The 16,452-nt window shown below is 39.8% G+C and overlaps 1 protein-coding gene across 13 annotated transcripts; it reads left to right on the top strand.

Annotated features, from left to right (window-relative positions):
- Positions 1-961: 961 nt before the first annotated feature.
- On the top strand, positions 962-14,558 carry LOC309451556 (programmed cell death 1 ligand 1-like). 13 transcript variants are annotated; one of them, XM_082075308.1, is made up of 14 exons: positions 962-1,223; positions 1,874-1,948; positions 2,087-2,258; positions 3,044-3,381; positions 3,530-3,589; positions 4,745-4,966; positions 5,112-5,180; positions 5,842-6,195; positions 6,683-6,964; positions 8,140-8,250; positions 8,425-8,496; positions 10,814-10,864; positions 11,770-11,835; positions 13,554-14,558. In XM_082075308.1, exons 7-14 carry the CDS (start codon positions 5,126-5,128, stop codon positions 13,574-13,576), a joined length of 1,014 nt encoding a protein of 337 aa, XP_081931434.1. In that variant the 5' UTR covers positions 962-1,223; positions 1,874-1,948; positions 2,087-2,258; positions 3,044-3,381; positions 3,530-3,589; positions 4,745-4,966; positions 5,112-5,125; the 3' UTR covers positions 13,577-14,558. The 13 variants fall into 13 exon arrangements, 11 of the variants coding, with proteins under 11 accessions (XP_081931434.1, XP_081931430.1, XP_081931425.1 ...); XM_082075304.1 differs by lacking the exon at positions 4,745-4,966; XR_014186271.1 differs by lacking the exons at positions 4,745-4,966; positions 13,554-14,558 and adding an exon at positions 10,610-10,716 and having other exon boundaries at positions 3,044-3,589; positions 11,770-11,827.
- Positions 14,559-16,452: the final 1,894 nt, after the last annotated feature.

Raw genomic sequence — 16,452 nt, 5'->3', positions numbered from 1 at the left:
AGGTGGCCAAGAAGGCCAATGGTATCCTGTCCTGTATCAAAAATAGCGTGGTCAGCAGGACAAGGGAAGTGATCCTTCCCCTGTACTCTGCATTGGTGAGGCCACACCTGGAGTATTGTGTTCAGTTCTGGGCCCCTCAGTTCAGGAAAGACATTGAAGTGCTGGAGCGAGTCCAGAGAAGAGCAACACGACTGGTGAAGGGACTTGAACATAAGACCTATGGGGAGAGGCTGAGGGAGCTGGGGTTGTTTAGTCTGGAGAAGAGGAGGCTTAGAGGTGATCTCATCACTCTCTATAACTACCTGAAGGGAAGTTATAGCCAGGTGGGGATTGGGCTCTTCTCCCAGGCAGTCAGCAATAGGACAAGGGGGCATGGGCTTAAACTCTGCCAGGGGAAATGTAGGCTGGATATTAGAAAGAAATTCTTTACAGAGAGAGTGGTCAGGCATTGGAATGGCCTGCCCAGGGAGGTGGTGGACTCGCCGTCCCTGGAGGTTTTTAAACTGAGATTGGACATGGCACTTAGTGCCATGATCTAATAAATGGACTAGAGTTGGACCATGGGTTGGACTCGATGATCTCTGAGGTCTTTTCCAACCCAGTCGATTCTGTGATTCTGTGATTCTGTTGCAGTTCAGTCCTAATGAAGAAGGGTAATCTGTGCTCTGCTGAAATTAGTAGGCTTTCAGGGTTGCTGAGATAAAGTTCAGGACGCAGATAATTTTGATTCCCTTGTCAGACATCTGGAACAAACCAGCGACTATCAATTCTTGGACACAGATGATAATAAAAATCCTAGTTTTTTTATTTGTGTTTTACAAACACTAAGGAATGAGCAAAGAGTGGCGGCGCTGCTCGCTTTCGGTTTTGTTTACCGAGAACCCGTGGCTTTTAGGAAAGGAAAAGGTCTACCGGGAGGGCACCCCGACTCACGCCGGCTGCAGCGCTGGGAAATGCGGGCTGTGAGCACAGCGCCGGGGCTTTTCGTGCCGGCTTTCCGCGGAGTGCCGAACTGGGGACGGCCTCCACCGTCACACCCGCAGCATGGGCGGGCGGGGAAAGCCCCGGCGGGGTCCGACGCCCCGGAGTCCAGCTGTGAGGGCGGAGCGGGGCGAGCCGGGCCGGGCTGAGGCTGGGCGGCCGTCGCCCCGCAGAGCCGCTGCGGCCGCCGACGGGAGCAGGTGCCGGGCGAGGTGGCCGGCAGTGCCCTGAGGGTCCGCCAGGTATGGGCTAGGCGGGCAGGGGTCAGCCGGGAGGGTCTCTGCCCCACCAGGCCCCGGGTCCGCTGCCTGCGAGGGCGGGAGCGGGTGTTTCTTCTCCCCCAGGCACCTGGAGGGGCAGGCGGCGAGGGGCGCAGGGACAGCATCCTTCAGGGAGAAAAGCTCCCGGGCAGGCTCCAGCAGCGGCAAATGCCGCTGCTGGAGCCTGCCCGGGAGCTTTTCTCCCTGAAGGTTGCTCCGATGATACGTTTTGCTTAAGGGTACCCGATGACAAGCAAGACTGAGCTATTTGTCTGGAAAATCTGTTGCAGAGCAGAGTTAAACAAAACCCCACTCCGCAGTGTATAACTATGCTGTAAAACGTGGGGGGGTGTGTGTATATATCTCTCTATATAAAACAAATGAAGAAAAAAAAAAAAAAAAAAAAGGAAAAACCTGTCCTGGTCTTTTCTTTGCTACTAAGTGCTTAAATGGAAAAGCAACCCTGTGACCTCAAGGCAAGCAATGAAAAATTCATGACATTAAAAGCTAGCTGCATCAATGGCTTCTGTGGTTTCACAGTCAGTATTTAACAAGTTTGTTTCAGTTTCTTTCTGTTGCTTGCCTTTTATTTCTTTCCCCCGTGGGAAAACATGGTTAAACCTGTTTTTCAGCAAAGAAGAAATCAGTGGAAATTAACCTTCATTGGTCTCACCTATTGTGGAAATCTACCCCCTCAATCTTGTAAGGTAGTTTCAGCTTATTAGAACCTAAATGTTACATTCAGCTATTCCATATACCACTGTTTCTGTGTTCCTCCCACACATCAAGTAAAAAGGTTAACTCTTACCGGTTTTTTGTATTATCTGTGTTTTCTTCCATGACAGATACTGTGAGTGGGCTGTCAAGTATACAGAAGAAAATTTTTCCTGAAAACTTTTAAAGTGATCATTTCACAGTATTTTAAATCTTCTGGGAATCTCAGCCTTTTTTTTCTTTTCTTTTTTTTTTTTTTTGAGATATGCAAAGACAACGTAAGTGGTGAACTTACACTGAAAGGTATGTTTAAAGTTGTATTTTGTGCTGTTGACCAGGTTATCCCACTATGGTCCACAAGGTAGTATAAGTACAATAGGAGTACATCCTTTGGCTTTTAATTTTTTTTTTTTTTTCTGTATTCTTGAATGACTTCTATAATCAAGAAAAACACAGCGCTTTTTGGTTTTTGATAAGTTATTGCATAGTCATAACAACTTTTCTTGCACTACACCATGGCAAGGCAACGGGCCTTCATTGTGCTCAAATCTTGGGGAAAGCATATCTGTTCTCATCACTGACAAAGTCAGCAATGCTTTTGCCATTATTCTTAATTATGATCTCTGCAGACATGAGTAAGTTGTGTAGAAATCTCTGGTTATTGTTAGCAGTTGTTTGGCATTGTTTGAGATTAATACTATAGGGACCCTGAGCTTCTGTAGATGGATGACTTCTTTCTACTGATGTTCCAAGGACTGTTGCTCACATATAGCTTTGATCAGATGATATGTTTCTTCAAATGCCTGTGGCATTTTATGCACTAATTTTCCCAACATTTCTGTCACTGTTTACAGTGAACTACTGTTAGCAATACAGAATTTTCCCTAGTGGGGAATTCTCCGATGCTGGGGAAGAAGTAGGTAGAGTTACATCAACATTTAAGTTCTCTTACAAGAAGTCTTTGGGCAAATAGTTCTGGTTTTCCTGTCTTCTTCATTTGATTGTGAGGGAAACATAGAGCAGCAATACTGAAAAGCATTTTGTAGAATGAGTATCTTTTTGCTTTTATAAATCTATGTTTGCAATAGATGTCAGAAGCCAGCAGGAGGAGAGAAGAGGCGTTGTGGTAGCTTACGTAAGAAAAATAGTGAGAAGACTGCAGCTTGGGTAAAGATCTTTGATTGGCATCTAGGTCTTGGGCTGCTTCAGCTGGTCCAGCCAGAAGATCGTTTTGCTGAAGGTGAAACAGGAGAAGAGTCTGTAGTGGTTATTGCAGCAAGTTTCTTCATGTACATCTGGATTTGACCTGGACCTATTTTTTTTTTCCTCTCTCTTTTGATTTTTCCTTTTTTTTTTTTTTTTTTTTTTTTTCCTGAGTGTGAAAAATTGAGTACAGCAGCATTCTTTATCACTCTTAAGGAATTTTGTAAGTAATCGTTATACTTTCTTTGCATGTAGTAAGGCTTGTTTTCCTTTACAGTGGGAGAAAGCATGCAAATCAAGGTTCAGCAATTGCAGGATACAATCAAGGGTCTTAGAACTGTAAAGCTTACTTGCTGTCATCCATCTTCCAGGAATTAATCAGGACACTTCTCCTGGAGTTCATACCGACATTCAGATTTCCTGACAAAAAAGTAGGTATGGGTTGCATACGTGAGTATGGGTTGCATATATGGGTATGGGTATCTTTCCATGACTGTAATGTATATGTTATTTGTTCCGAGCAGTCTCTCAGCCACATCTTCTACTTTTAAAAATAGTGGAAACTGTTTTGGGGCTGAGTGTGCTGTAAGTCTGGCCATTCTGGCAGGGTGAGCTCAGAGAGGTGCACACCTGTACACATCAGCCTCAGTGGCTTGCTCTTCTGCAGGCTTGCCTCTAGAGTAAGTGTGATCAGAGCGCATTTGCTAGATTGGTGTGCCTCTGTCTCATTTGAGGAGCTTTACTCTGGAGCTTAGCTGGTGCTCAGGACTGCTTGTCACTCAGGTGGTGGCATTGTGATGGAGGCACTCCAGTATGCACATCATGCATCAGTGGAACCCGTAGGATTAGGCAGCAGTTTGCTTGTGCTTTTAAGAGCATCACTTGTGGCTGAGGAATGAATTGAGTACCTAACCGCATTAAGAAGCTTGCAATTTATTTATCAAGGAAACAGATCTTTCACCCTGAGGATCTTATTTGTATTTTCCTGTCCCTGTTAGCAGAACATCCTTTCGTAATTGCTCATGTCTGCCTAACAATGTATTAGATTTACTCAGTTTCTCAGTTCCATCTGTGTTGCCTTCTGCAAACCCGCTATTGGGATTGGATTTTTCTTGAGAGTAAGTTGAAAAATGATGGCAGTGTTTGACACTAGTACTGCTCTGACTTAAAATAGACACTTAGCAAGTGCAGTGAGTGTGTGAAGGTTGAAGTGTATGAATCAACATTAATAAGTGTTTCACAATCTTAAGGTGTTGTGTGGGAGTATAAAAGCTATGTCAATGAAGAGGGGGAAAACTTTCAGAAAATTGAAATAATTTACATGTTTAGAGGTAAAGCAGCAGAAAATCAAGACAACAGATCTTGTTCATAGGCTGACTGTTTTTGTCACTGTTTTACAAAGGTATTAATGTGTAAATACTCATTAAGTGATTAATTACCACATTAATACTGTTCACAATATATGTCACTTCATGAACCCCGTTGTAAGTACTGTGAGACCCATGTGTTATAACACAGGGTATATTTGCAGTATGTTAAAGTAAGGTAAAGGGGTGGTGAAAGACTAAGGGCTATTTCTTCCACAGAACTCATGTAGAAGACTCCTCCATTCTCCTCCTTGAAGGAGCAACACTCCCTTCTGCAGTTTTGGGGAACAATTGGCTAAGTATTTATCGACTAACTGACAGATAGTGATAAAGCATATATTTTGCCATAACCAAGGGCAAATGTTTAAAGCAAGTGAAATTAGATGTTCTTCCTGGACACATGCAGAAAGCTTTCTGCCTGATCATCTACTGTAATTAAAGGTGCAATTTTGTCATGTTTTCACCTAAAGTGGAGTTAAATGCCTTCTGTCCAGTTCTTTGTATGGAGTGACTACCATGTATGTTTTACGGTGCAAATTAGAAAATGAACAGATATTTATATTTGTCTATTATTTTATCATTTTAGGTTCTATCTAGATCATGGAAAAGCCTTTGGTTTTGTACATATTTTTATTCTACTGGCATTTCCTAAATGGTAAGAAGCTGACTTGTAAGAAGTAGTAGAATGTTTAAGTATGTTTTCTTTCCATGTACAAGCACAAAAATGTTAATTTCTCTGTTTTCCTTCAGTTCCAAGTGTTTGGGTTTCTTAATGTTTTAAATAAAATTATCTTAGCACGCTTTTACATTAAACTGTATATGTATGCTTAGTATGTGTGCTTTGACAGGGGGCCAGGTTCAAACCCCTGTCAGTGTTTCAGCATAGACACCATTTCAGACAAGGTACCATTTGTATTAAGCAAAGCTTTATTTGTACTGTCAACCTGGGAATTGTCATTTATCGGTTAATGTTGTGTGTAAAAACAATTGACATTTATATAAACAGGACATTCCCATCTGAAACACTAACAATTGCCTGTTACCCTGGCTGTCTTCTGAAAGCAACATCTGGTGAGCTCTGCACACACACGTGTCTGTTTTTAGTACAGCGTCACACTATGTGCACACTGTGTTTGCAGGTACAAATGGCCCAGTTTGTCCCAAACTTGGGCAAGTGCATGCAAAACCATTTTACTTTTCTGAACAGGGCAGATACTTTTCATCCCTAAAGTGTCCTATGCATATGGTCAGACGTGACTTCGAAGATTAGGCTTATGACTGGAACATAATGTTTTCTTCCAAATTTTGTTTTTCAGCTCTGTTCACGGTTGAAGCTCCACAGTCACTCTACACTGTGGAACATGGGACCAATGTGACCATGGAGTGCACATTCCCAGTGAATGGGAAATTAAAGTTTAGAGATTTAAGTGTCAGCTGGGAAAAGAACGATGAGAAAAAGAAGCAGGTTTATGCACTTCTCAAAGGAGTGGAAGACTTCGAAAGCCAGCACAGTGACTTTAAGGGAAGAATAAAATTGTTGAAAGAGAATCTGCACTTGGGACAGTCTCTCCTTCAGATCACTGGCGTGAAGCTCAGAGATGCAGGGGTTTATCGCTGTGTTATTGGCTATGGGGGAGCCGACTACAAGACAATCAATCTGAAAGTTACGGGTGAGAGTGCTACTGCAGGAGGTTCAGTGCTATCTGATACTGATAAAGGATTTCAAAGAAGTTCCTGAAGTAAGACATATCTGGTCTGACATTTAAAGAAACCTCTCCAGAGACAGGAGCTGCCTCATGGCTGTTGCACAGCTGTACGCCTTTGTGTTTCTGTCTTGGTTAGACCCATGTTCTGTCCTCTATTTTGCATAATGACGTATGAGGAATAGTGTTGCAAAAACCATTTAGACAGGACAAAGACCAGAAAGCTAAAGCAATTTTCTTTAACAGTGTCAAAATTATAATAAATCCTGTGCCTCCAGTTACCACAGGGAGACTAAATAGTGATATTTACTTTTTCTGTGAGGATAATTATTTACAAAATCCAAGCTGACATACAGAAACCTAGCCCAGAGGCTGTGGGTAACTAAAAGGTGTCTTGCTAAATATGCTGTTCTTCTAGCTTCCTACCAGTAATAATTTTTTTCCATTTGTTTAGCTCCTTACAGAACTATAACCCAAGGAGTGGTGAGCACAGGAGAGAACAAATGGAAGTTGACGTGTCAGTCAGAAGGATACCCACAAGCTGAAGTGATATGGCAAAACGGAGAATATGAAGATTTGACTGATAAGGCAAACACAAGTTATGAAACTGGAAGTGACCAGCTGTATCGTGTGACAAGTACCCTCACAATCAAAAGTAGGATAGATGAGATTTTTTACTGTATATTCTGGAATAAAGAGCTTCAAGAAAATACATCTGCCATTTTACATATAGAAGGTAACTTTTCTAAATTTCATTTATGGTAATACACTTCAAAGTTCTATGTCATTTTGTCCCCATTGAATCGGCTGTGATTTGTTTCTCTTTCCTATTTAATTTTGAAAAGGCTAAAAAGAAATACCTGTGTTGTTAAGTTTTGCTGTTAGCGTACACTTCAACCATATGAACATGTTCATCATGCACGTGTGGATGGCATTCAAGGATGGAAATTTTGCATGACCTATAGTCTCATGAAAATTGAGTCTGAGTGTTAAAAATTTCCATTATTTGAAAAGCATGTAGCTCAGAGCCTAGAATAAAATCCTCCAAGAATGTTCAGTTGAACAATATGGTCTTTTCCTGCCACTACAGCCTTTGCTTTGAGCATATTTTAATTTAACAAATTGTACACAATTTTTTTTTTCTTTCTTATGAAATCTCTGTTGAAGGAAGATGCATAAACAGAGACCTTTTAATTGGGTGCCACCCATACTGCTTTTGCTTTTGGTTACTCTTTTAACTTCTGCATTTTACCCTGTTATGTTTGCACAAGGTTTAAAACACGCTGGAGACCTAATCCAACTCAAAAATAATAATTTTGTTTATTAGACTGTTATTTGGCCAGGTCATTTCCCTGCTCCTGTTCACCATGGAGTTTTAAAAATGCCTATGGCTGGCACACTTTTTGGGACTGACAAGGGGCAGAAACAGGCAGCTGAGGGTAAGAAAGCCAAGTCATCCTTTCAGTGACTGGTGAGCAGGCAATTTTGTTTTTAACAAGAGATGCCTCTGGGATTCATGGAGGTCACTTACCCTTTGCATTCAGAGCTTTACCAGATGAAAGGGACTCTCTGTTCTCTTTCTCAAGCAGCTGTTTCCTGTAAGTCCTGATGGGAAGCTAGGCTAGATATAACACTTTGTACCTTGGTGATAAGCAGGATGTGTGACAGGAATCAAAGGCGCTATCATGTGGAATGCAGGAGGAGAAGATAAATATGAATATGTGCTTTTTTTTCCTTTATTGGGATGAGATAAGGTAGAGTGCCTCATCAGCACCTGACCTTAGACACAATGTAAAGTGCTGTAATGATGTCTGAACTGCTCACAGCAAACATAGTATGGTGAAATTGAAAGAAAAAGGGAGAAGCTTATGCAATTATGTAATGTCTTTCCCACATTTGTTTTTCTCAAAGATCCAGGTGATGGTGTTATGTGGACTGAGAGCAGACGCTTCACTGGAGCAATTCTCATTGTGATTGCTTTCTTTGGATCAGCGCTTCTATTTATGCTCTGCATAAGAAAAGGTATTCAAATTATTTATTTTAGTGTATCTCAGTTATTAATCTATTCTGTTAATTCAATCTTGCAGAGGTGGAATGAGGTAATAAGAGTCTGCCTTAGATCTTTTATCCTGAAACCACTAACTTTTTACCATGTTGTTTATTTATTTTTCTTTATCTGTCTTGTTTAAATACTAGCAAGTGAGCAGGGTGGAACAGGTTGTCAGCCCCACACAAACCACTTACCCAGGCATCTCTGTTTTCTTACAGGTAATGATATAGATGGTAAGATTAGTGTCTAACCTGTTCAAACATCAAAGTACAGCTTATGTACCTACTGGAAATAGCAATTTCCTGTTCTGGGGTTCCCTTTGACTGGGGACCAGAATGCTTTAAACAGACAGGGCACTGGAAGTGTTTTATGTTTGTGGGTTTTTTTTCCTGCATTCTCTGAAAAATTCAACTGAACTATGAGCACATGTATTTTTAAGTATTCTAATTGTTAAGAATTCTACATATATGATTATTCTGGTTAAAGCACCATAAAGATTGTGAGCTACAGATGAAATTATATATCCAAGGTTTTGAGTCTGAGAGACTCTTCTTTTCACAAGACGGAATATTCCCACTGTGGCTTCATACTACTTGATTCACTTCCTTGTTAATTTTGGAGCTTTTTCAGTTCACTTCACTGACTTGAATTGGGCATTTTCAGTATCACAGTATGCTGAAGAGCTAAAGCATGGGTGGTACTTGCGAGGTAACCAAACTTGCTAGGTAACCAAAGAAAAATCTTGTAGAAATAATTTTTAGGGTATCTGGGTGTGCAAAGAATATAGTTTGTGCCCAAATTAAAGAAAAAGTGTTTGAAATGTGTTTCTTAACCTGAAATCAGTACTGTTACTTTATTTTTTTTTTAATTCCCTGGGAAGAAGTTAAGTGTGTTTAAGGATTTTATAGTCAGGGGTATTTTTTACTCTTCATTTTAACAGATGCAATAAGGTCATGCAGGTCTCAGAACATCCGTAGGATTAATTTCAAAGTGTCAAAAGGAAAGTGTTTTTTGCTGACAATTCTGATTTTGCCGAGAACTCTTCCTTCTGAATGACAAATTTGTGGATTTTTTTAGCTGATGTGTAGCTACTTCTTTTTTTCCAAATAAGTTTTTTTGTGCATTTGTTTGTTGTTGTTGTTTATTATTTTGTTTTGTTTGTTTGTTTTTGGTCAAGTTGTCTGCAGACAGAAAGTACAAGAGTCATTGAAGCTGCTGTAGTACTCTTAGAATTATAGTATCATTCTGGCATGATCCTGTAAATTATTACCACAAATTCTCCAAAAAACCTGAACAAGATAGCTGACTAAATGCTCCTCTTGAAATTCTTTAATTTTATAGGAGATATAAATGTATGTAGCTAGTACAAAATTCAGCTGGAACTTATGCAAAGGCTTGTTGCGCCATCTTTTCAAGTGATATCTCAAAAGCTTCGACACTAAGAGAGGTGTACTTCCTGAGGCAGAATAGCAGAACTGTTGGTTTTCCTGTCTACCAGCTCTCTTTTCCACAGTGAAAACCAGAAACAGCCCTAATTTCTGTCTGAGTATTATACAAAACCATCTCTACACTGTGTGTTCATGTTCAACTTCCATAAAATAAATACAACATAGAACTGAATGTGGATATTCAGTGGTTTCATCACAAACTCATCTTGCGCATTGGTGCTATAGAAACATGGCCCAGGAGAAGTGTTCATAAGCCTAAGAGGCTTGCATGTGATGCTAACAGGCTGCAGAAGACCTGTAGATAACCCTGCATGTATATACTTGTCCTAAGAACACTATAGGAATAGGAGCAGAATATGAAAGTGGAAGAAGTGACAGCAAAATCCTTGACTTCTCAGAAGATTCCCATCTGGGGATTTCAGTGAAGATCAGAATTTTCCTAGGTTGTTGAGTAATATTTATTGTTTTTCTATATACATGAAAATGTATATATGTGTAATAATGTATGTGATTATCCTGATTATGTTATATATGTGTTTGTGTGTGTGATAAACCACAAGCTGATTCAGAAGCTAAAGTAATACTGGCAGGTTGTGGTGGTGTTTGTTTATTTGTTTTGGGGGGTGGCAGTGTTTGTTTTGTTTTGTTTGTTGTGGTTTGTTTGGTTTTTTTTTTAAGCAGGCTGTCCTAGATTATGATTTCAGAATGGAAGCTCTCTGGAATATGGGCTTTTATCCCTTCAAAAAGCACTGAGAAGGTGGTCCCTTTCTTGTTCCCTGTTACCTATTATGTTCAAATTCTGGGTGAAAAATTACAAGGAAAATCACTTGAACAAGTATTTTCCAGTGATGATAGTGTATAGTATCAATGAATTCTGTCTTAGGAATGACAAAAGGAAACTGGAAAGGAAAACTGACAGACTCTGAGCACTGAAGAATATACTTTAAAGTCTTTGAAGAAATTGTTTTGAGAACCCCTGGTTATACTGAAGTATGTGTGCCCTTCCCATTAGTGTGCTTAAGCCCAAATTAGATCTAAAGTAAGTATTTTGTTTTCTTTTTTATTTTTCTCTCTTCTTTTCTTTCAGCTGGAGCACATATGGACAACAGGACACGTGCAGCTTGTTCATCAATAGCAAGTATGTACATACAGCATAAACATAGCTCAGTGTGATTCTTGTGGGAATAATTGCTTGAGAATTCACTTTGTAAGCTGACAAACAAATACAGATTTACATTCAACTTTCATTTTCCTATCTACTTCTCATTTCTGTAACAACTATAAATTACATCTGAAGAGTGACTTTTCATTATTATGTCAGCTTCTTGAAAGGAAATTACGAAAGAAAGCATACTTGTTCCAGGAGCAGATGCAGTCCTGGTATGCACAAGAAAAGGACAGTGTGGTGTGCTGTGTTTTGGAAAGTCCGTGACAGGATGGGACATGCTCCCTGGAGCATATACCTGAGGATGGCAGCACATCCTGGTGTGCAGACACTGTGTTCAAATTTGAGCCATGTTGGCATGGTGCTGTAGTTTTCTCCAGTATTATAGTGAGGGTCTTCAGCACAACATTAAGGACACAGGATTTGGCTCTGATGAGAGAAACACAGCAAAAGCTTCAGCTTCCATAACGGTTTCTTTTTCGTCCCATTGAAATACTGATGCTATTTGCTATAAGCAAAGCTCAGTGAATATCCAGAACCACCACGACAGTGAGAAATGGAGGAGGTTTTTCCTTTCTTTTTTTTTTTCTTTTTCCTAAGCTGTATGGTTTTATTTGGTGACAACTTCAAATGAAAGCGCAGTGTGAGTGTTAACTCATAATGACAGTTTTCTTTTTTTTTTTCCCTAAGAAAATCTCTCTTGAGAATATTTGTGCAAAACGGACACAATATTCAGTATTAATCTCTTCTCCTGATCGGCATTTAAGTCACCTAGTTTCTGGGCAGCCCAAGATAGCAGCTTTTAACCAAAATTTATCACTGTGTGAAAAGTTTAAGCTATGCTGACTCTTATCTGTATGTATGTCATTTGTTTAAAGAGCTGTCAAAAGATAAGGATACACATGACTGCAGAGACACTTCTTTTGAAGAAGAAGAGCTGAAATGTAAGTATAAATGATAAAGGGAAAAATAGTCGCAAATTGCACACAGCATAGATCATTCATGATCATCAGAGCCTTGATTCATAGCTGGTTTATTTAGTCACTTGTTTCAACAGACAGAGCCTTCAAGAGAAGTACAGCCTCCCATTTTCTGTCTTAGAAACTCACTGTCATGAGTCATTATGTACTGGAAGTTGTATCAAATAATTAATCTGGTTTTAAAAATGAAAAGCCATGTGAAGGAAGAAGTGATGTGAAGATATATAATAACCCAAATTAGTCTTTTCCTCAGCTTACACTTTTGCTACAGAAACAGTTGTTACAGCACAACTGAAGGAGTGGTGATGGCAATAGGGAGGGTGACCTTAACCCCTCACAGATGCTCAAGCAAGTCTTAAGCTGTGAGATTGTGTCTCGGCAAAGCAAGAAAATAAATGATCAGATATTTGAAATCTCTGAAAACATACTGTGGTGTGGAACAGAAGGGTGCAGTTATTGAGGTTTTTCTTTCACGCTCTTGCTGACTTCTAAAGCACTTAAGTGAATTACATCCCAAATCCCTCCCTGCTACACTGTACTGTAGCAAACATAAACAAAGGTAAGCCCGCTGGTCCTGCAGGTACAGATCTCCAAGTCAAAGAGATCTCCCACCTGGGGTTACGCTGCCAGGGACACCGCCTGTCATTCTCTACTGCAGGGTGACAATAAACTGTAGCAAATTCTCTCTATTAGCCCCCCGCCCTCCCCACTAAGGAAAGTGCATGGGAGGAAAAGGGAGAGAGACTTACAAGTTGGAAAGTTAAAAATGCTTTACTAATACTACTAGTAAACGCAGAAAATAATGCAAAATACACAGAACCAACACTGAATTTCCTGGGGTCGCACAGCAGCCCCGCAGTGGAGCTGGTGTCGCTCCGGCGGCTGCAGGGCAGGCACCTGGAAGTCCTGGGCTGGATTCCACAGCAAACCTGAACTGGATTTAGGGATGCACAGACTGGAACGGGGCCGAGGATTGAAAGCATAGTAAGCAGGGTCCTCTTCAGTTACCAGACATGGGCAAAGAACACGAGTAGCTTGTGATCTCCCACTTTCATATGGTGTATGACGTGTATGGGATGGAATACCTAGCTGGTCAGTTTGGGTCACCTGTTCTGTCTGCATCTCCCTGCAAGTATGACCCCCTCACTTACAGGATGTGCAAAATTTATCAGCGACTTTGGCTGCCATAGCAATAAGGATGAACCTGGGCCTTTTCTGCATTCTATTCCTGCTGTTTTCAGCTCTGGAGGAAATACTGTCCAAAAAACATGCAGCAGTTACTTAGAAGAACTTAGCTGAAAGTAAATTTCACTAAAAAAGGATTGATCTTATTTTAAACAAAGCCAGAACATGAACAGATAGACCACTGAATGTATCCAAAAGTCTTTAAAAGAAGATTTTAAAAGAATGGGGCACCTCAGCCACAACAATTTCAGGGTATTTGCTGAAGAGCACTTCCCACCAGTGTATTTGAACTATCATTTTATTTCCTTCCATGATCATCTTCTTTTTCTATTTGAGATTTTTATTAATTTCATTTTACATCTTTAACTTTTACAATGGAGGAATTTTTTTTTTGGTACCTCCAAACTCTGGGAAAGAGTCCCAAAGCCGTGAAATCTTCTGTGTCTTCATAACTTTGTAATTTGATTTTTTTTAAAACATAATTCTTTCTTTTACAGGTAAGAAAATTGAGAAAACCTAAAGAAAAGAGGGGAAGCATTTTTTCCTCTGTGGTGAAAGTCTGACAGCTCAGGTGTTCTGTATTCTGTATATTAATGGGGATATTAATTATTTGTTTTTACTCTGTGATGGCAATCTTCTTTCATAGTGTTGTAACTCAGGAAAAACTGCAATGAAGTTAATAGAATTATTACAGCATAAAAAGTCCTTGGATTCAGGCTTCTGTAGATGTGACTAAGTATGAAGGTATTTATTTAAATATCCAGGTTTCTGCGGTCTCAAGTTTATGCACTTTCGAAGACACACTTCATTAAAAACGTCTTTAAGGTAAAGCACTTTAGGTCTGTGACCACCCTGAGTTTCACAGTTAGTTCTTGAACAGGCCATCTTCTGGACTTGCTTTTTTCTTTCCCTGCCTGAGCTCTCAGTTACCTGCAGAGATTTTGCTTTCCAGCTTATGAAGAAATTTTTCAATGTTTTGATCCTTGTAAGAGAAAACAGTGCAGCAAGACAAGCTACTGCACAGACAGGGCATTTTCTGTCCCTCCTGTGGATCTTCAAATACAAGATACTCACAGCTAAACCTGAAATAGATGCTGTAACCCTTTTGGCAACTACAGTTTGGAAATTATTATGGAACTTCTTGATTACTTTCTCTGAAAAGTGTTTCAGGGATTTTATTTCCTCGTGATGCAGCTGGGACTACTGGCTTATTGGTCATTACTATTCTGATTCACCATTTGGGGATAATGCAACTCATCGGATATCCAGGAAGAACAGCTTTTGATTTGGACTGTCTTTTTGTTCATCATGAAATATATGCTCATGTGATTACTTAAGAAATCCTGAGGGAACATGCTCCTGGATCCCATTACTTAAGCTATTGCTTTTTTTTTACATTTTGCTAAGTGCATAGCTGCTTTTTTTTGGTCATACTCTGATGAAAATTATTTATTACAATGCTATTCACAATTATATTTTTGTAATAAAATATGTTTTGGTTTTCTTGTGTTTTTTCCTATTCTCTTTGACTTGTTAATAAGTAGTGTCAATACTACTTGTGCTTTTTCTGGGAAAATCAGGTAACTAAGATTTGGGTATAGAATAGTGTTTACACCAATGTCATCCCTCTGATGGCTCCCACAAAGAAGAGACAGTGGAGAACTGGAATCTCATTGGACTCAGGTTTTACTTTTCAGTTTAAAATAAATGAGTCTGTTGTGGAGTCTTAAGGATGTGAATGCAGCCCTCAGCCCGCGGCTTCACTACTGGCAGCATTCAATCTAGCTAATGCGATGTTGTGTTTAATACATCTCAGCAAGCTGCCTTATATAGTAGGATAGAGAAATGCATGTCATAGCCATAATGATGTTGGCAGGCATGAGTTAAGTAAAGTAGTTACTCTAAAAAGATTTCCCTAATCCATTGCAAAGCTTGCTGTTTGATTCCTCAAGGATGCTGTGTGAACCTGAACATTCCCTCCTGCTTCCCAGTATGCTTTTTGAGGCCACAGTCTGGGTGCCACTGATGGCGATGGCCCATTTTAAATTGTTCCCAGAGTGCAAGAATGGCTTTGGAAATATTAAGTGCCACCTGTAGAAAAAGCACTGACTCCCTTCAACACACAAATATAGTTCCATATCGCCATATTAGTAATTCCCTTTCATTTTCTGCTTCCTCTTTGAGACTGCAATAGCTGCTTGCATATTAAAGTGAAAAGTCTACTCCTTTTAGCTCTTATCAACCTTTGCAAGGCAATGCTATTAGTACATGCTTAATGTCATGGAACAAAAGTCAAAGTCTTTATCAAACTCCACTGGACGGGAGGAGCTGTCACATTTATCTTTTCCTAGCAAAAGAAAAGGTAAGTTATTGTTGACAGTGCTGTATATCAGATGAGTGAGAGAATGAAATGAGGGGATATAAATATTTTTAAGTTCTGCAGCTGAACTCTACCATCCAAAATGCCAGTGCTTGAATTCCTGAGTGGTTGATAGGAAGCTGCTTCTTCATTAGAAAAGCAGGATGTGTGGTGGATAACACATGATGTGAAAAGTCCTGTCCTCTCTAAACAAGCTCTACCCTATCTTTCTCTGACATCCAAGCCGGAACTTGTCTAATCTAGTTTTAGTCCTTTTACAAGTTATGCTTTTAGGATAAGCTAAGTTTCTTGGCTTAATTTTTCTGAATAGAGAGAGATGGGCCTACATGTCCATCCTCCAATGCCATGAGTTTTTTTTGTCACAATTACTTTCCAGTCGTGACAGAGGGAGAATACACGCCTGAGCATTAGATCATGAGAACTAGGTGAGAGGAAATCCTACCTGATCCTAACATAAGAAATGTAGATAAGCACCATATTTGTAATTACATTTTTTCCTTCAGTAAATAATTTTTGAATGCTACTTCAGTGTTTTTGGATATCTGGAAAAAAGAAATCCAGCATGAAGCTAGAGCAGACTCAGCTTCAGTAAGTTACATTTTGCTTCCTCGTAGTCAAGTGTTGTTAGACACCCACAAGTGCTCAGAAAAGCCTCATACATGTGCACATTCTAAACTGCCTTATTGGTATTTGAGTTGAGAACTTAGTCATTTGAAAAATGTAATTATGAACCAGTCTGGTGGCCTGTTTTCTGATGTGGCATTTAATTCTGCAGAATATGAATACCATTACTAATAACAATTACATTAAAGAATAACTAAAAAGAAGAAAAATAGAATCATTACTATTGACCTGCAGGGCTTTTCATGGAGCAACATGAAGAATGTGTGTCCCTTTTCCCTTTTGGCCAAAAAACAAATTTTCATATCCTTCAGTAATATGTACCAATGGTGCATCATCCAAGCATAGGCTAATGAGCAAAATAGCAGAGATGGTAACAGTGGAACTTCTGCTTT

Source organism: Streptopelia decaocto (assembly GCF_964273445.1).
Source record: "Streptopelia decaocto genome assembly, chromosome: Z".
In the NCBI taxonomy this organism is placed as follows: Eukaryota; Metazoa; Chordata; class Aves; order Columbiformes; family Columbidae; genus Streptopelia; species Streptopelia decaocto.
Note: the sequence above shows the minus strand (reverse complement) of the source record. Positions and strands in the feature narration are given on the sequence as shown.